The sequence below is a fragment of the Megascapheus bottae genome, chromosome 19 (assembly GCF_031878675.1).
Source record: "Megascapheus bottae isolate mThoBot1 chromosome 19, mThoBot2.hap1, whole genome shotgun sequence".
Lineage (NCBI taxonomy): Eukaryota > Metazoa > Chordata > Mammalia > Rodentia > Geomyidae > Megascapheus > Megascapheus bottae.
Window position 1 is genome coordinate 28,906,044 of NC_143527.1, and position 21,676 is coordinate 28,927,719.

At 35.8% G+C, this 21,676-nt stretch overlaps 1 protein-coding gene across 1 annotated transcript in view; it reads left to right on the forward strand.

Annotated features, from left to right (window-relative positions):
- The first annotated feature begins 2,799 nt into the window (after positions 1–2,799).
- Ccdc178 (coiled-coil domain containing 178) overlaps positions 2,800–21,676 on the forward strand; it is a 287,520-nt gene continuing 268,643 nt past the window's right edge. Inside the window, exons 1-2 of the mRNA XM_090353276.1 lie at positions 2,800–2,901; positions 15,630–15,710. Of these exons, the coding sequence (XP_090209402.1) occupies positions 15,653–15,710 (58 nt within the window). The 5' untranslated portion in view covers positions 2,800–2,901; positions 15,630–15,652. The remainder of the gene's footprint in view (positions 2,902–15,629; positions 15,711–21,676) is intronic.

The following is a 21,676-nucleotide window of genomic DNA, read 5'->3' on the forward strand; positions in this document are numbered from 1 at the left end:
TTTATAAAGCATAGTATGGATTTTTTTTCATTGTCTTATATCTACTCTGCTTGACTGCCAGCTGCAATTCTAGCTGTTTTTCCAGAGTTGCTTCCATATGTTGCTCAAAATTATTCACTTTTGTTTATTTGAAATGCTAACGTACACATAGAATTGCCCTTTTTTTAAACCATGTAATACATTACTGTAAACATGGTAGCTTAAAACAACATGCATTTATTGGCTCACAAGTTTGTAGGTCAGTTTCTGCAAGCCTACCTAGCTTGTGTCCTCAGGGTCTCCCCGGGCTTACAGCCTCAATTAAGCCACTTACAGGACACATATGCAATGGAGCTTTTGCCCTCTACTCACTTGGCTCAGATTCTTGGTTGCATTTTTTCAGTTGTACATCTGAGGTCCCTGTTTCCTTGCTGGCTCTGACCTGGGGACATTCTCTGTAACTAGAGGCTGTTCACATTCCTATATTCTACTCGGTCTTCAAATCTGACAATAGAGAATATCTCTTGGTACCAAATCCCTTTTCTCTTTTCAAACTTCTGACTCTAGCCAGTCCCTCGTACAGTTTACTTAAGTAAGGCCAATGCATGCCAACTATTTTATTTTGAGGGTCAATTGTATCATATAGCAAATTAATAACATTAATACATGAATCATATTCAAAATATACTGGAAGGTCAAGACTTTGGGATATATCTTTGAAATTTGCTTGCCAAAATAGGGACATAGAAATTGTCAGTGAGTTCTAATTAAGTGAGAACTTGGCAAGAAAGAAGCTTAGAAAACATTTCTTTATGAAGTATTATTTTAATACATTCTTTTAGTTATTTGGATGCCTCACAAATACTTATAGATTGGTGGTACAACAATTCATTCTGTTGTTAAAATTTGATGTTGCATCGCTAACAAGTCAAATTTAAGCAATTAATGGAAGAAGACAGTGAAGTGGAGAGTCAATCTTGGAATCTATGTTTTATTAAAATAAGGAGCTCTGCTTCTGTATTTAAGATTCTTCTCTAGTTGCTTGGTATTGTTATCTATCCCTGTTTCATTTTCAACAGGAAGGATCTTATCACAAATGTGGCCTTACTGATTTCTTCCCATTAGACAGGATTACAAATAGAATTGCCTCTTACGATAATAGATTTTGCCAACTTAACCTTGTTAAGACAGTTTCTGGTCTTGCCTGGGAATATCTATTTGGGTAGGAATACATACCTTTATCCCAATTCTATTATTGCCAGAAAGTCAGCACAGCTTATCAGACATGACCTTGTCATCCAGCAAGAGAAGAATTCAGACAAGATGCAAAAGCAGTGAAAGTGAATTTTTTATTAAAAAATTATGGCAAATAAAGGATCTATATGGCATAATACTCAGGGTGACTGCATTTCAGTACATTCATTGCTAACTGTCCTTAGAGTACAGATATGAGCATTATGTTTAAGTAGAGAAAGAATGGGGACCAAGGGACAAGGGTATGCTTGGCCATAACTGTGGCCTGGCTCATCATTATCTCAGTTCTGGCTCTCCTAAGTTCTGAAGAAGTTGCCACCATTAGCATTTGAGGGGAGGAATCTAGTACCTGTGAGATAACTTCCCGCCCTCCCCTTGCAGCTTGATGATTACTGATATTCTTTTTATTTGGGGGTAATCTAGCCTGCAAGATTCTGTCTGCTATTCCTTAGATGTAGTTTTAGTCATTTGTGTTGAAGATGTTATGGCTAAGTCCTGTCTTTTCTGGTATTCAGGTGACTGCAAAATGACAGGAGAGAATGGCTTAGAGCAGATACAAACATGAAATAGAGGCACAGATGGCAGCCTGTCCTGCTTTTAGTTAATTTGTGGCAGTAAACCAGCCTGTTATGTATATCTTTTTAATAGACTAAAAGTGGTTTGTCTGTGTGGCAAGAACACCATTCGCCTTTGGGTTTTGAGTATTTACAGACATTTCTTGTGAAGTATTTCTATCAGCATGTCCAATCTATCAGACTAAGGTCACCTGCAAATCTGGAAGTTTCATGACAAAATTCTCTTTCAGGAATCTGTGATTTGATTATTATACCTTAAGTTTCCTTTGCATATCTCCATCTCTCATGGTGATTGGAATTTGAACCATCTTCAATTAATGGTGAAGTGTTTATTTTCATGAAAGAAGTCAATTGGTGAGAATATTTTAAAGTGTGACTATCTTTCTTGAAAGCCGTTTCAGGTCACAATAGATGGAAAGCTTTAAGGAAACAAAGCTTAAGTAATGCATTTCATGTAAGTTATTAGCCTGTGAAATGGATCAAGTCTTCATGAAAAATTTGCTTTTATTAGAAATAGACATTCCGACAAATGTTTTGGGTCATCACTTCCTTACCTCCACCCACAAGCAAAAAGAAAGAAAACAAGTTTTTTTCTTTCCTAACAGGTATTGAGGCTTTTCAATAAAGTCCCCTTGTGGATAATTCCGTATACTTCTAGTCATCTGTCCCAAGGGACTGGAAGTCACCCTGTTACGAGGAAGTGATTAAGAGGAAGGGTAAGCAAGACATTTGTCCTTGGCAACCCCTCTGGAAAGAGCAGAATGTCAGAATGTCGTACTCTCATTCTTGCTGTGGGAAAAGAAATGGACTCATCCCACCCTCTGCTCTACAAGGAGGAGAACAAAGGTCGGCCGGAAGAAGGCCAGAGTAGCCTGTAACAGGCTCCAGGAAGGCCAGGGTGCGATGCAGCTTAGCATGCCATGCCATGCTATATGCGAAGGCAGCGCGCGAGCTAGAGGAAGCTGGGCAGGTTACTGGCCCACTTCGCTCACCACCCGCCCCCCACCTCCACTGTGGTCGCCTGGACACCGGTAACGGATTGCAGGCTTCGCTACTTGAGTGCAGGAAAAGACAGGGAAGACAGGCTGAGTTGGTGAGTTGCTGTCCTGGCCTTCCCTAGGAGAGTTTGAGAACCATCTGTAAGGCTGGGAGAAAAGGCGCTTGCCCCTCCGCTGAGTTCTCATTGTTTGCAACTGCACCCCCTGAGGTCTTAACTATTAAAATGACCATCTTTACTTCTGGTTTCTGTAGAAGGCCACCAGGCCATAGCTCATGTATTATTTTCTCAACTGCTTTTTAGTTTCTTCCATTGATATTTCAGAATTAATTTTCAAGTGTCCACTCGACTCAAATATTGAACAGCTTCCTGATTCACAGGTTGGGAATTTTGTTTTTTATTTCTTTATTTGTCTAAACCATCATGAATGAAAGAATTCTTTCCAACACCACCTTCTTCAGATGGGGAGAGCCATCCTCAGAGCTGACTAGACGAAAATCAGACCCAGCAAGCCATTTTCTGGGTTACTTTCTCTGCATTCATCCACTGCTTCATAAATATTTGTAAATGACTTTGTAGCTTCCCACTTCTACATACTCATGGGTTATTATTGGGAATTGTTTTGAGCATCCTGGAATTTGTCTTCATTTCCTCTCTGGGTTTAGAGGAATTGTTTCTTAGTATTGCTTTGGCAAGAGGGTTCCTGACCAGGCACCTCTAAGTTTAACAAGTCAGAAGAAAGGGATGAAAAATTGCAAGACAGATTGAACAATCCATAGAATTTTCAGCTGATAAACTTATCTCGAATTATTTGGATATTCATGCTTGGAGATAGCATATCTATCTTTAAAAAGTATATAATTCTTACCATATTTACTATATTTTAAGGTTTTGTATTTTTGTAATTATTATCTTTATGTATTTGTACAAAGGAGTTGCCATTTAACAAAACAACTTATGAATAAAATATATCTTGATGAATGTCACCCCCTTCAACTTTCTCACTCATCCCTCCTTTAGCCACTGCTTCCCTCACTTTTTGTAGGATATACATTGGAATCTTGACTCCATTCTACCCCCTCTTCATTCACCTTCCCCTTAACCTTGATCCCACCCTACCCCTTTATAGGATATCTGCTTCCTGGTGTTTTATTTTGCTGAATTTGGACTTTGTCTCTCTGAAGAATTACACTATTTGGGTTCTCCTTTGAATCTACTGTATTTCAGTTAGTATATTTACATACATTTGCATATCACCCAATGTAGTTCCTTTTTCATGGACCAATCTACCTTGTTTCCGGAACTGATGAAACCATGAGTTGAATTTTTATTCCTCGGTGGAGCTTTGTTATGGTGGTAACCTCTGGTACTGATATTCATAATTCAGGTTCCCTCCTTCCCTTCTTCTCTTCTCTTCCTTCCTTCCTTCCTTCCTTCTTTCCTTCCTTCCTTCCTTCCTTCCTTCCTTCCTTCCTTCCTTCATTCCATCTTTCCTTTCTTCCTTCCCTCCCTCCCTCCTTCCCTCTCCCCCCCCTACCTCTCTCTTTCTTCTTGTGTTATGCTTGTGTGTATGTCCTGGGGCTTGAATTCAGGGACTATGTCTTGTCCATAAACTTTGGAGAGAAGAGTCTCACAGACGTTGCTGCTTAGGCTAGCTTCCAACCACAATCCTCAGATGTCATCCTCCTGATTAACAAAGATTGTACACAAAAGATACTAATGTCCAGCTTTCTTTTTATTCTTTCTTTGAGATTGTACCAGAGTTTAAATGTAGGGCCTGCCTTGCTTCGAGTGCAAGATAGCTCTCAACAACTTAGCCATGACTTCAGCCACACAATGCAGTCTTCTCTTTGCTGCTGCTACCTCAGATTCAACACAACCTCAGACTTAAATACTGGTTCCTACATCCTGTGAAACTTTCATTTTCTTCTGTTCTCCACACAGCAAATTTGATCAGTATATCCTCTTTCCCTGCAAAGATAGGTTCCAACCTGACGCGGGCTTCTACTAAGTTAAAACCATGATTACAAGAGTTTCAGAAGCATGTTATCAAACTTATACCTCAATTAATTCATCTACTTGTGCTAAGAGAATTCACCTTGTCAATTTTGTTGGAAAAATCAAGCTGTGTAATTATATAAGCAGAATGGAAAGATAATTTATAAAAACAATCCCACATTTGGGTTAAGGAAAAATTTTGGGTAAAAAGTGAAAATAATATTTGATAGTGATTTCTATCATGTGACATTCATCTAGCGCCTAATTTGTTCTGCTTTTTAAAAAATGTTCTGGATATGGAGTCATGTGTATTTTTCTGCCCATGCTGACTTTGAACTGAGATCCTCAGTCTTCAGCTTCCTGAGAAGCTAGGATTACAAGTATGAGCTCATGGAGCCTGGCTGCAGATTCCTTTATTTTTTATTTAAAAGCTGCTGCATTTTGTTTTTATAGCTTCTCCACTAATCATCATTACTTCAAGCTAATTTTTGTGACACTCGTTGGAATAGATAAAAAAATTCTGTTCAAGAAGTATTTCTGAATACTAAATATTTGTCACATAGTATGGATTCATAGAGAAATAAAACACACAATATCTGCTTTTCAAGCTGTAGCACAAAATTGCTACCTGATAATTTGGGAATTTATTACCTTAAATGTTAATAGGTAGAGGAGATGTTTGAGGGGTTGGTTGGGAAAAAAAAAGTGTTAAAGCACTTCCTCTTATCTTCTAGACTCTGAAGTAACAAATCAGAGTGGCTAATGATGATGGAAACAATTTCAAATCTGTGGTGATGATGAATTTTGATTGACTTTTGTAATGTTCATTATCTTTTCTTCTTCCTACCCTCTTAGATCTGTTTGATATCTCAGTTACTTTCAGGTTTACTGATTTCTATTAATTCTGTAACACAATGCCACCAATGGCCCCTATCCTTTCCCTCCTTCTCGTTCTGGAAAATTCCATCAAATTGTGTCATTAGTTGTAACAAGCTCTTTGTGGCATGAGAGAAAATTTTGCATTAGGATGACTGCATTTATAGCTGGGGTAATTCAAATCAGTTAGCAAATGTAATGCCATAAGATCATGTATAAAATGATATAAAAATGATATCAGTAGGCTCCAAATATATAGTGTAAAATGCAATTTTTGCCATTAATTTGAACATTTCCATAAAAAATGGTTGTAACAAGCTCTTGGCATAACTTCTTTGTAATAAATTCCCAGTGCTTCTTATTCCTTTTTATTCTCTTATTCTTCAAATAGCTAAACATTTGCACTTTCTTTGTTATTTCACTAACCATGGATCTCTAACTGAGTACTACTATTTATTTATTTTTAGTTATAACTTGGCTTATTGAGCATCAAACAAAAATGTTTATGTTAATTGATGATTTAAAGACAGTAGAAAATTAGTGGGAAGCTTATTGTTTTGTTACATTTATTATGTCTCACGTGGATTAAGTTTAATTTCTCATTGGATACCAGCAATTCTAATCAATGAGTACTCAAAGTGCATACCTCTAAAAAATGTCCATAACAAATGCAGTTGTTATGGACATTTTTTTCTAAATCACAGTGATTACAAATATTTTAAAGTATTTCAATATTAGAGCCCTTATTGACAACGTTACATTTTCTCCTACGGCATAAAGGATCACCTCTGTTTTGATTTATTTCTATAAAAATGTATAGAAAACTAACCCTGCCTCCTAAACAATAAATCACTGCAGTTGAATTATTAGCCTGTCACAGGGTAGGAAGCTATTTAGGTATATTACTGTTCAGAATGAGTCATGTAATAGCAAAACCTCAGTGTTTTATTAAAATTTCTCCACTAAACAGATTTAAGCTGCAGTTAGAGGGAAGTCAAGTTTCACTGTCGAATTTCACCGTATTCTTCTTTACTTTCTGATTAGTTTTTGTTTCATATTTTAGATGACTCGCTGGGCTGGCAAGGAACCCAAGGGGAGAAATTCTGAGTGACAAATGGGACGGGGTGGGGCAGTACAGTGTCACCTGTTTTCAATTTCCTGCTCCAGGACCTCAAAGAGGGTGAAACACTGACCTGTGTCTGAGGTCATATTTAAAGAAGAGTTAGTCTTTCAATTTTTTAAAATTAAATTTCAATTTTAGAACCCATATGAATTAGAGATATTTCTTATTTAACAACATCTGGTTTTTATTAATTCAGTAGTCTGCATTTTGAGAAAGATTACTTAGGGAATCTTGGTGCATAAAAATCTGATCTTCTCTAGAGACTTCCTGCCAATATGTGGATATCATTTTTGCAAAAATTAGCCTGAGGAAATAATTCAGAAGTAACATCAGCGAGAAAACTCCGGACTACTCCAACGATATCCAGTCTTGAAACCCTACCTGGTTTATAAAAAGGACTACCAGGAGTAAATGTGAGACCTTGGGAGAATAAACATCTCTGTGGAGTGAAAGAGATGGCACTAATGAAGATGCAATGTCCTCATAAACTGACATGTTGAATTGAAAGGCCTTTGTATAACTACTTAAAAATTATCTTTGAAAACTGAAATTCATGTTAAGAATGAGGAGATTTTGTTATTTAAATCAGAAATGTTGACAGCATCAATCAACATTTGGGCTTTCTTATGAAAACAATTATTAAATTGGTAAAAAACATATTTTGTGTACCTTAATTTCATATTAATACATGTAACTGAAGTGTCAACATTTAATTTCTTAAAATGAAAAAAAAAGATTTGAAAATTCAAGGCAGCCACTTTTTTGATGTAATTAGGAAAAGAAACTAAGTAAATGGACAAAGGTAAGCAGTGTTTCAAAGCATGTTCTTCAGTTTCTCTTACTAAGCATAATAAATAATCCATACATGCGATCAGCATGGAGATAATACATCTTTATTGCTAGATTTGGTACTTTTTAGACAAGTACTGATGTATTTTTCAATGAATACTTGTTTCTTTGTTACTGAGGGACTTAAAGACCATAAAAGCAGAAGGTACGTGGATCTAGTATTGTATTGAGAAGTGTGTGTGTGAAAGAGAGAAAGACAGCAGCACAGACAGAGACAGAGAGAACTCATCAAGGATGAATATTAAATTTTGAACAGAAGCAATACATTGTGGACTCTTCAAAATAATTTTATAGTTTTCTTAGAGGATTTTGGTAAGAGGTATTTGAATTCTCTCAGCAATGTACTTTTACTGGAGTATAATTCCTAGATATTAACCTAAAAACTACCTTCTGTTTTTCTGAGTCCACCAAATTCTCTCTATGGTTCAATTTCATCAATTCTGGAGAAAACTTACCTCCCATCAGTCTTGGCATTACTTCTACTTCGATCCTTCCATACTCAGACAAACCCATTTCGGGTTTGTCATTTTTCTGGAGTTTTTGTTTCTGCAATCTGTAGTGTCTCCCTGGGAATCGCTGCCTGTTCCTGGCTGGTGGCCATCACTCTACTAGCCTGAGGCTCCCAGGTGCGAGGGTGTCGCCAGGAATACTTCTGCCCCCATGCCTCAGGTGCATTTAACATTCCTCCTGAGGCTTGTCCATCTCCTCCGCTGCTGCTCCTAACTCCCTGGGCTCACAAACCTCTCCCATCATCCTGCCTTCTTCTCCAGGACGCCCCTGAAGTTAAAAAAAAAAATTCAGAGATATCCAGATCATGGCTGCTTTTCTCCACACACAAACCCTTGAGGCAAATATTTCAAAGTCTCTTTCTTTAAAAAAAAAAAGAAATTTGTGAGATTTGAGAGACAATCTGGAGAGAACAGATGCAAATTAATATTTTAATATTTAATATATTTATTTCATAGAATAGTTTAACAAGCATGCCACTCTTGGTGGTGGGGAGGGTGCAATTTGATTACTTGGGAACCTAACTACTCTTGATTGTAAAAGTTTCTTAAGTGATTCTTTATAGCACTGACAATTACAAGATCAGTAGTATTTGATAGAAAATACATTATTAAATTGTGATTTGGTATAAGTTGGCTTAAATAACACCGTTGGAAGTATCTGAATACAACAAAAAAATACAGATATGCAAATGACCAGATGTGAAATAATGCTGTTTCACCTTTGGTTCTGTAAAAAATCTGTAAGTTCAAAGGGAAAGTTAATAGTTACAGTCATGGTTAAATGTCCATCATACAAGCATTTCACAGAAAAAGTGCATTTATTTATGATTTTTATAAGCTTTCAACAGAGATAATATACCAAAATCTAAGAGGCTTGGTTTCCAGACTGTACTACTTTCCTCTGTTAAAATGTAATCTCTTGTATTTTACTCATGTGCACTTGATTCTTTTGATTTTGAGAATAGCAAGTAATGATTTGAGTTATTTCCAATACTGTTGTGGTTGTTCATCTTTAAGCAATTACATTCTTTTTAACCACTGACCAATACTTTTGATCAGTTAATCATTAACACTGCAGCACTCTTTTAGAACAGATTAGGTTGTGCTGTGTAGAAATTAAAAGAAAAAAAACTGGTTTAGCAAAATAAAAGTCTTTTTCTCCGATTATGTTAGAGCAATACAGATGAGGTGGTTTTCTGTATTGGACTTTTAAGCAGTGGTCCAGGAATAGTGATTCTGAATGATAGCTCTACCATCTAGTGCACCTGACTTTCAGTGTTGCCATGAAAAGCTGAGGAGTGAACAGAATGGTTTTAAGATTAAGGTTTACTCCAAATTCCAGTGGCCAAAGGTATGTGGCCTGAAATGTCTTTAAGAAAGACTGTCATATCTAGTTTTCCCAGGAGGCCAAGGAAAAGAAAATATGTAGTGAACACATGGTGTTGTCTTGAACTATTATAAAATAATAGACATATGAAAAGCATTTAATTAGAAATGCTCCAGTGTACATCTCATATTATATCTTCTGCTGGGTAATAGGTATTATATATTGATGAAAAATGATATTGAAGGCCGGGAGTTTGGCCTAGTGGTTAAAGTGCTTGCCTAGCATGTACGAAGACCCGGGTTCGAGTCCTTGGTACCACATATATAGAAAAAGCCGGAAGTTGTGCTGAAGCTCAAGTGGTAGAGCTCTAGCCTTGAGAAAATCCAAGGACAGTGCTCAGGCCCTGGCTCAAGCCCAGGACTGGCAAAAAAAATGATATTGAAAACTATATGGGATTTATTTAGCGGCTTACAGTTAGAAGTTGAGTTTTGTTCATTTTGTTCAAGCAAGACATTTGGTATTTTTAATCATTTTGGCACATAATTTTATAATTTTGTGTAGATATAGACCCATTTGCAGTGATTAAAATGAATGGATTTATGAATCAATATTATCTTTTAAAACAGTTAAGCTTTATCATATGTCATAAATATCTAAACATAAACTAAGTCTGAATTGATAACATAGCATTTTTACATCAATGTGGTACTTGTGATTTTACCTAGAGTGGTAGGATAGGGCCATGTTTAATTCACCTGTAGCAGCAACAAGTCTCAAGTTGAAGGTTGCTTCTTTAAAGCAATGCCTTCTCTGGTTGCTCTGGTGGCAAATATTTTGTAGCTTCTAGTTTGAATGATTAGTCAAGCTGTGTGATTGACAACAGGTCATTTGAACAGAAAGAAGCTGTCAGTGCACATAGATTTCCTTCACATTCAAAATTACAAAAGGACTGAATTACAAAAGGCCGTTTATAAATGTTATGGTTTTCTTTCCCAAAGAGTAAGGTTATTTTTATTATATAAGATTTTCTTGTCTTTATAGGATTCAGAGAATATAGCTACTCACAACATAGACATGATTCTGTGTATGTACTATTGTTCTTTCTGCATGTTTACAAATGTTTGCTGTGTGATAAATCAATTCTGTTTTAATAATGTCTTATAAAAGAAGTTACACCTTGTTTTTAGGTACTGGACTTGACATTTCTTGTAATGATAGGCCTCTCTCTGTCTCTCTGTCTCTGTCTCTCTGTCTCTGTCTCTGTCTGTCTGTCTGTCTGTCTGTCTGTCTCTCTCTCTCTCTCTCTCTCTCTGTGAATGTCTCTCCTTGTTTCCATCTTGCTTTCTACTCATCATCTCATGTGTATCTATAAGGATTACCGTTTCTGAGTAATTAATTAATTAATTTCTGCTGGATATTTCATTTTTCATAGATAATTTTCTAACTAAATATCAAGAAGAAACTTACTTTCTGCATTTTAAGTGTCTATTGCATGAATATTTTAAAAGTCTGATAAATTGCTTTATATGTTTTATGAAGTCATACCTCTAATTTTCCATGTTTTTAATTTTTAATTTATTGTAAAGGTAATGTACAGAGGGGTTACAGTTATGTAAGCAAGATTATGAGTACATTTTTGTCATACATTTTTACCTACTCCATCATTTTCTTTTTTTTCTATTTCTTTTTTAATTTTTATTCTATTTTTTATTATTGGGGTTACAGATAGTAGATGCCAGATAGTAGGTGCATTACTTCTCATACATTGATACCCCTTCTCATGTGTCTGTTCCCATTTCCCTCCTCCCACCCCCTCCCAATCATCTTGTTTTCCCCCCTTCCCTTTCCTATTTCAAATAAACAAATAAATGTATATACAATATACCAGGTAATAAAATCAGATACAGTAACAATATGAGATTAACCAAAGGGCAAAAAAAGAGAAGAGAAATAACATAGTATATTAAGAATAACAGTCACACAAGATAAAGTTCTTGTTTCCATATCCTAAAGATCCTTTCATTTCGTCTTGTCCTATATGACCTTATGTACCTAGGTTTTGAGCTTTTGTAATCCTCTGCTAGGAGAGTCCAAGGTTTTGTACTAATTATTACCAATGAGGGAAACCATTGAGCCTATATTCCTTTGGGTCTGGCTTACTTCACTTAATATGATTTTTTTCCAAGTCTTTCCATTTCCATACGAATGGGGCAATGTCATTCTTTCTGATGGCTGCATAGAATTCCATTGTGTATAAGTACCACATCTTGTTGATCCAGTCATCTACTGAGAGGCATCTGGGCTGGTTCCATATCTTTGCTATGGTAAATAGTGCTGCAATGAACATTGTTGTGCTAGTGGATTTAGTATGTCCTTGTTTCTGGACATTTGGGAAAATGCCAAGACCACTCCATCATTTTCTCACACTTTCCTTCTTCTCTGACGACTCTCCCAAGCTGTAAAGTTCATTTCTAATATATTTCCGTGAGTATTATTGTTGTATTTGTTCACCCTTTCTCCTTTGTTTAGCTCTAAGGTTCCTTTATTTTTTTGTATAGCTATGTTTTATATAGCTATGGCTTTTTTTCCCTTTGAATTTGAGCTTTTTAATCTATTTGAATTTTTTTTTAAACTACTAGTTTCAAGAAAAGATTTTGCAACCACTTTCCTGCTTCCACTCAACTGGACTTGCAATTTAAACATTTATTAATTAGTGCTATCCATTCTGATAGCTTGTAAAAATTAACGGCACACAGTGGCATATCAAAAACTTCTGAGAATTCATCTTAGGTCCACTGATTCTAATCTGTTCCTGATTAGCAAGCATATATGATGACAGACTCCATAGAAAGTAGTCTAATCTGGGTGCTCTAGGATGCCCTTTGCAAATTAGGGCAAGTAGGTTGTTGTGTGGAATAGATGACTGTATGGTGTGTTTGAATCACACGTCCTCACTTTTCCTCTAGATAGTCCACGAATGACTAGTATTGGCAAACTTCTGCAGAAGAGGATATCATAATTCTTATATTCCCTATAATATCTATTAGAAATATACAGAAGTATCTAATAGATAAGCACCATAAAACAATTCAAAAACACATTTCTTCCAGAGCAAATATATAGTAAAATGACATCAAATTTATTAACTCATGGAGTCATTTTTTTCATAAGAATTCCAAGCTTCCATTATATAATATTTACTATTTTACATTTAAGACAAAAGTAGTTATTGAATATTATCATGTTAAATACATTTCATTAGAAAAATGTAAAAGTTTTTCTATATTATCACTATAAAATTGTTTGATGTGAGTCAGAGGGGAAATAATAATTTAATAGATGATATTGACCTATGGTATGACTTAACATCATGAAAGCTAATTTGAATTGCTTGTCATTTAAGTCTCAAGTAATTACCAGAATGTGAAAGGCTTATTTCTTTGCTAACACAAATTCTGAATATGATCTGAGATATCCCTATGAAAATATGTGCAGAGCCTGGCTCAGTGCTAATATGATTTGAATGAAAAAGATGATATTTAATCTTATTGAAGATGTACTTAGCTTAAGTAAAACTATGTATAATACCTAATGCATCCTAACTCTAATGCATTGGATAAAGTACCGACATAATACAGTCAACAGAATTGTATAGAAAAATAGAGATCAGGAAACTTAGTGTTAGACTTTAATGACTTACGTAATCACTTATTTTACATATGTGTAAGAGATCTTGCACAAAAAATTGTTCTTGCAATCTATTCCAAAACATTAATTTGAAATATCTCAGCATTGTTACAAAATTTGTGTCCTATCCTATAAAATTCTTAAAAAATATTAAAAAGATTCTTTTGCCAGGGCCTGGTGGCTCAATCCTAGTGGCTGACCTTGCTGGCTAATCCTAGCTACTTAATAGGCTGAGAGCTGAGGATCTTAGTTCCAAGCTAGTCCAGGGGAAGAGTCTGTGAGCCTCTTATCTGTAATCAACCATTACAAAACCAGAAGTGGCTCAGTCCTAGCCTTGAGCAAAAGTGCTTAGAGACAGCACCCAAGACTGGAGGACAAACAGAAACAAAAACAAAAAAATGCCATGTTTCCATCAGAAAGAATGACACTGTCCCATTTTTTAATGGAAATTGAAAGACTTGGGAAAAAAAACACACTAAGATATGTCCAGGACAGTCCTATCAGAGGATCACAATAGTTCAATATTTATGTACGGAGGATCATATAAAATAATTATGATTGAGGCGAACTCCAAGATATGAGAATAAAAGGTATGTGTTGGTATGTATGTGTACTGTTTGCAGCTACATTTTCCTTTCATTTTTTTCCTCCTTGGGTTTATCCCCTGTTGTCACTGTTTTGAATCTATACCCTTTGTCCATATATTAGACTGTCTGATTTGGAAAGGGCAGGGGAAACAGTAACTCATGATACTCACTAGACACTATGCTGGAAATGAATTTTATAACTTGGGGGAAGGGGAAACATGAGGGAGAGTGTAACACTGTTCGAAAAAATGTATTCATAATCTCACTTATGTAACTGCAACCTCTCTGTATATCACCTTTACAATAAAATATAATTTAATAAAAGACAAACATGTCGCTTTTGAAAATAACTGTCAAAGTTATTCTTGCCTTCTGCTGTATCATGTATTTTCTAAAAATAGGATTTTCAGTAGTTTGGAACTTGGGTTAGTAAATGAAAGTCAATATTTGATGACTACATGTTCAGCATTGCTTTTATTTGTGCTTTACTTAATGCACATTTTTTAAGTTGTATAAAAGGAAAATGAGAAAAAAAAGAGGATCTGAGACATGCAGAGAGAGCACTGGTGGTAGACCATGCTCCATATTTCTGCTTCTTTTATAGATGGACAACTGCTATTATTGTCCAGCATATTTTCCATCAATATTGCCTTTTAAAGGGTGGTTGATCCGGATGCATTGTACACAAACTGACATGTTGAATCAAAACCCTTTGCACAAATACTTAAAGATAATAAAAAGTAATTGCCTTTTATGTTGCAGATGGGTTTCTGTTTGTTTTAGCTTAAACTGAGCTTTTCCTCGAGTATAACCATAGGAAAAACAATAGACTTGCCAATCTCATTTGGACATTTTAAATGATTATTCTCAGAATTGCTTTTTAGTCTCTTATGAAGATCCAAATCTCTGATTCTGAATTTTGTTCAAGATACTGACTCTCATGGTTGAATCATGATTACAGTTTGTAGCCTGCGTTCTTTGGCCATGTTTAACCTGACACAAGGATTTAGAAGCTATTTAGTTACAATATTTGACATCATTTTTGTTTGAATAATGGCATTCAATCTTTAAAATCTTAGCTATATTACAAGGTGAAAAGTTTTTAAAAATGAAGCTTTCTGGCAAGCACTGTGATGGATCGAAGATTTTACCTTTCTGGCAAGCTATTAAGCTATTCTAGTACAATGATAAAAATAGCTGAAGGCTTGCAGGCAGGAGATACTGAGCCAGGATTATAGAAAGGCTTTGAATGAATATCAACTGAAATGAAGTTCACCTATTATTTGGGGAGTGGGGTAGTAGAACTGATTCTGGAGCTAATAATTATTTGTTAATGGAGTTTCTAGACGACTCTTGCCTGGAAATTTTTTTCCTGTAATCTTCTGCCTAATTCCTTCATTTATTTAATATCAATTGTCACTTTCTCAAAAAAAGCTTGTCAATACCTATCAAAATCCAGACTGCCCACTGCCTGCTGTCTCCTGTCATGGGAACAGAGAAGCAATACAACTTTGTGTCTATGTCTGTATTCATAACTGTTGTCCAAGGCATGTTATAAGATCCAGAAATGTTGTTAGAGTTACCAGTAAGGTAAAAGGATTCTTGGCCTTAATGATATTTCCAGTGATATGACAGTACTCTTAATAAAAAGAGGGTGTAATGAATTCCTTGTATTTAAAACATACTTTAGAAATCACACACACACACATGTATGTACATATATACATATATATATCACTTTGAAATACTGGAAATTCATTTTCATTTCACCAGTCCTTGAATTGTTAAAATGTGGCAATTATTAATGAAATTTTTGAAAACTGATTTTAATTCATAATTTTAAAATGTTTTTCTTTCTTTCTAATTAGGTTTCAGAATCCCTTCAATAATCATGCCTGAGAAAGATACAGTTCCCAATGGTCCTCCTATACTTACTAAAATCCAAGAAGGTAAGTTTTCTTATTAAAGTTATTATCAATAATTAATCATTATTAACTAATTAATTATTGTTACTATAGAGGTGACATACAGAGGGATTACAATTGCATTTCAAATAATGAATACATTTCCTTTGTATAGTGTGGTGTGTTCCCTCATTCTACTCTTTAGTTCTTTCCCTTCTAGTCTTTCCCTCCCATCTCCACCCATATATAGCTCACATTCGTCTGTATCCAGTGAGCTCCACTGCTACACTTTTTTACCCTTTTCCTCTCAAGTTCTGTGCCATCACCCAACCCTTCCAACGATGTATATTCAAATTCATCATACATAAGGTAAAAAAGAATCAAAAGTGAAAGAAAAGAATGAAAGAAAGGAAGGAAGGTGGAAGTAAAGAAGGAAGGAATGGCAGGATGGTAGGAAGGAAGAAAGGGAGGGAGGGAGGGAAGGAGGGAGGGAGGGAGGGAAGGAGGGAGGGAGGGAGGGAGGAAGGAAGGAAGGAAGGAAGGAAGGAAGGAAGGAAGGAAGGAAGGACAAAAGCAGTTTGAACTCTGAGCATGGGTACTGTCCCTGAACTTCTTTTGCTCAAGGCTCTACAACTGGAGCCACAGCACCACTTCTGGCTTTTTGTAGTAGGTGATTGGAGATAAGAGTCTCATGAATTTTCCTGCCTGGCCTGATTATGAACTGTGATCCTCAGTGCTCAGTCTCCTGAGTAGCTAGGTATGAATCCACAGATTTGAGCCAATGGTCCTGACACTGACAATTTTTATTCTGTATCATGTAAGTAATAAATGTCTTTGCATGATTTAGAGTAGTGGGCATTAATTATAGACATTACCCAAATCTGAACCGCAGATATTTGTGTTTTGTAGCCTCAAATTTAATATTTGCACTATTTGAAAAGAAAACAAGTAAGCAGAAAGAGTGAAGAGGAATATGTACCAGAGAATATTTAACATAAATTTTTAATCTATCCCTTTGCAGAAGAGACTTACCAACTTTGACATAGAACTCAACCTTTATCATCTTAGGAATAAAAGACATATTCTGTGTAGTTGTTATCCATTGCTATATGGATACTTACATAATAACCATGCAAATGCATGGACATATAAATCAAATCATTCATCATAGCTTGCTTGGACATGAATCTTCTAGATGATTCTTCTGTTGTTGGATAGGCTTAGTGCAGCTTACTGATGCCTCTAAACTAAGCCACAAATAAACTAAGAATCATCATTGATCTTACTGGCTGGGCTGAGATTAAGGGTCTTAACTGGGAAAATTAGATGACTCACACCAGGCTGTGTTATTGACCATACCTAGCAGGTTGTGGCCAAGGTTTCAAGATTGGTAATAGAAGCTCCGAAGGCCTATGGAATTCAACACACTGAACTGGCACTTTTGTCATTGCTGCCACGTCTTTATTGATGCACTGCAATTCAAAGAAAAGACTGGAGAGCAAGGCTAGGGAATTAGACTTGCTTCAGCCTGATTCTTATTGCTGTTACTGAATATCCATGATTGAGTAGTCCATAACAAAAGTGTATTTTGGTTTGTTCTTCTTGAGGCTGAGAAGACAAGCAGTGTCAAGCCTCTTATGAGGCCTCATACTGTGTCATAACACCCCAAAAGTGTGTGAGGGGGGGTGGAGAAGGGTACCCAGGCCTAGGTAAAAGATACACACATGAAGAATGGCCAGGACTCCTGACATCTTGCCCCACACACTTGACTAAGTGCTGTGACCTAGTCACTTCCTATACCTTTCAATTTTGTTACATTGGAAATGAAAGTGTCACCTGAATTTCAAAGGGGATGAAGTATATTCAAGTTATATCACCACCTCATGAAGGAACATGGCTGTAAGTGACATTACACAGCAGATGAGTGCTCAGACAAGGAAGTGATTGTCTCTGTGATCGTAATCAAATGACCAGTCTTCTTCGATACTACCAAACTTGTGTGGGGAAAGAGAAAACACTATCAGGGGGTTGGATATTAATGGGAGAAGGTTAGACTAATCAAGGTGAATGAAGCTGAAGGTCAATAAAGCAGATTATTTGCAACTATAAAAACAGAGCAATGAACCTATTAAGATGCTTTTGAGAGGGGGAAAGAAGGGCAGGGAGATAGGTTGAGATTGATTGGAATGTGCATATGTAATCATAAAGTCCCTACTTATTCAGCAACTATAAACTCATTTACCTGGTATATTGTATATACATTTATTTGGTTATTTGAAATAGGGAAGGGAAGGGGGGAAACAAGATGATTGGGAGGGTGTGAGGGTGGGAAACAGGGACAAAAACATGTGGGAGAAGTAACCCACCACCTGATGAATGTAACTGTAACCCCTCTGTACATTACCCCGACAGTAAAGTTTTAAAAATGTTGCCATGATTCAAAACATAGATGGTGGTATAGCACAATAGATTTCATGTAAAATTATGTATTCTGGGAAGAATTTTACTCGAGTATCAATACACTTTTATAGACTACATATTTGAATAATTTCTTTCTGGAGCTCTTTATTCCTTCTGTGTCAATAATAATTTTCAACATATAGTTTTGTTTTTCATAGGACCTGTGGAATAGAGTTTAAGAAAGCTATTTCAGTTCCTCAGAGCCCAATTGTACATTAGTAAAATAGAGCAGCTTATTCACTTGAAATAATTTTCCCAAAGGTATGATATGGAAGAAGATATGGTTATCATATCATGTTGCTACATACTCCACATTTAAATATACAAAAAAGATTGCTGAAACTTTTTTGGCTTGATACAATGCTAATTACAAAGCATAATTATGAATTGCAAAACTTGACAGAATGAACTATGATTTTTCCTTGAATACCATGACAAAATCTATTTTACATCAGGTGAAGAGACCAGTCTATACTAGTTCACACAATTAATCATATTAAATAATCACATTTATTCCAGAGAGCTATCCATAGAGAAAAATTGCACATAATACAAAATGTAAGTAGTCTATAATACAGATGAAGCAGAAATGCCTCGCTAACTCTTTGGAGAACTATGCAGTTGATAAGTCAACCTTTTTTAAAAAATAGTAAGTGGGAATATGTATTTCCATTTTTGCAATTTAACAAAATAGTGTATGAATGCACATTATCTTGTAAAATGTGCTTCTTTAGCAAGTTCAGGCTTCCTGTATAGAAATACCATTAGAAACAATATTTTTAATGCTGATATGGACAGCAATTATCAGCTACAATTAACTCATCTATTTAGGATAATGCTATCATTAAATTCCTATTCTCTATATAAAACAACTCACCAATACAGACCATTTGGTTCATTAAGCAAAGAATGGAGATGTCTGCCTTGAAGCCTAGGATTTTATTTTTTAAATCAGACCTCAGTGTTTGTTAATGTATTCTGGAAGTGTTAATTTTTAGGTCCAAAGCTGTCTTTTCTGTGTGATGTACTCAACCTAATTATGTCCCAGCTGTTTTATGATCTCCTCTGACCATCACAGAATGTAGTGTTATGTCATACTTATTATCTCCTGCAGGACTATATTCAACATAAGAACCCTTCACATCCTATGCAATGTTTTTCTGATTTTTCAATCATCATGAAACTTCTGTGGTCACGGAAAATTCTTTTTTATTATAAATAAACAACAAAGTGAGTGATTATTTTGTACACTCAGTTGGAATAAAAACAGAAATAAGACTGGGCAGTGGTGGTTACTCAGGAAGCTGAAATCTGAGGTTTGCAGTTTGAAGCCAGCCCTGGCAGGCTGGCAGGGAAAAGGTTAGACTTTTATATCTAAGGACCAAACAAGTCTGAAATGGAGCCGTGGCTAAAGTGATAGAACACTAGACTTAGCTGAAAAGCCCAGGGACAGCTCTCAGGCCCAGTGCAAGTCCCAGAACCTGCATAAGAATAAATAAAGAGATAAATAAATAAGAATAAATTAGTCAGCTCTTCTAAATTACTCCAGTTGTATTATCTTAACCAACTGGCCAGTCACATTTATGATAAGACATGACTTTCTATTGTAAGTAATTTCTATTAATTAATTTCAAGGTCAATTAGTATCATCCTTCTACTAAAGACAATGTTTTATGCCAAGACAAATTTTCACCAGAAACAAAACTGTACTCTTTGGCAGCATCACACTTATTTGTAGCAAAATGCTGCTAATGAGTTGACGTTTCTACACATTAAATATTTGCTAGTGTAGCTTTTCCACATTATAATTTTTATGTGAAAAGGGCAGAATAATATTTTGGCCTATTCAGATAGAAAATATTTCACATGTATAACCTGAACCACTTGTAAGTGAAAAGAATATTGGTACAGTTGAGTATCTGGATGTTTAACAATAGTTCTTTGCATTTGGCGTGTCTTCCAAAGGCCCTGGAAAACAGTGAGAGCTTTTAATTGGTAGGGATAGGGATGTAGCTCGATGGTAGAACCTTTTTGTTTTTGCTAAATCCTAGTTTCCAAACCTAGCAGTAGAACAAAAAGAGGAGCCAAGTAGGGAGATTGCTGGTCAGTTTTTATTAAAATAGACATCATGTTTAGGAAAGAGTGATATCTTTTTTCCATATTTTTATTGTAATTAATAGAAGGGTTATATTATATTCACCAGATAGAAGGTGAATTACTTCACATACATTGATACCCTTTCTCATATCTTGGTCCCCATTTCCCTCCCTACATTCCCGCCCCTCATCTTGTTTTCTTCCCTTCCCTATCTGACTTCAAATAACCAAATGTGCATATATACAATTCATCAGATAACTAGGTGAAATGCTGTAACAATATGAGATAACCAAGGGACAGCAAAAGAGATGAGAGATAACAGTATATCAACAATCATTCATTATATGGCTTTTGTTTCTATATCCTGGAGATCCTTTCATTTAGCTCATACTATATGGCCTTATGTATCTAGGTTTTGTTCTATTGTAAATCTCTGCTAGTAGAGCCCAAGGTTTCTACTGATTCAATTTTTTGAGCTGTTGTTATATTTTAGATATGAGGCCTTTGTCCGTTATATGGTTAGTGAAGATCTTCTCCCATTCTATAGGCTTTCTAGTTAATTTGCTAGCTATGTCCTTTGCCATACAGAAGCTCTGCAGTTTAATGCAGTTCCACTTATCCAGACTTTCTCTGATTTGTTGTGTTTCTGGGTCCTTATTAAGAAAGTTTCGACCTGTGCCAAGGAGACCTAGTGTATCTCCTATTCCTTTTTGTAAAGTTTTCAGTATCTCTGCTTTTACCTTGAGGTCTTCAATCCATTTGGAGTTAATCCTGTTTCAGGGTGACAAAAAAGGATCCAACTTTAGTTGTCTTCAGGTGTTTAACCAGGTTTGCCAGCACCACTTGTTGAAGAGGCTGTCTTTCTTCCATTCTATATTTTGACTCCCTTATCAAAGATTAGGTGGCCATATATCTGTGGGTCAATAGCTGGGTCTTCAGTTCTATTCCATTGGCCTTCAGGCCTGTTCTTGTGACAGTACCAAGCTGTTTTGGTCACTATAGCTCTGTAATAGAGTCTCAAGTTTGGTATTGAAATTCCTCCTGTGCTGTTCTTTTTGCTAAGAGGGTTTTTTTTTTTGCTATATGGGGTCTTTTATTATTCCATACAAAATGAAAGAACCATATCTTAATAGCAGATTTAATTCCTGCTTGAGTAAGAATATAATTTTAATAACCAGAAATGTCCTGCTGAAAGCTTTACACAGGTAAGAAATCTCCAGGCAGCAAAGGTGTTTTAGTATGTTTGTCAGGATGTCTTTTATTGCATCTATTCAGAGTTTTAATTTGGTCACCTCTTTTCCTTCTGGTGCCTCTCTGTCACTCCTCATGGAATCATGTGGATTACAGATCCACAATCATCTTCTACCCATACATTATTTCATTCATATGAAATATTTAGGTTTGAAAGAATATTTGTTTGGTTCTGATATTTACCTTCATGCTTACAGTGTTGA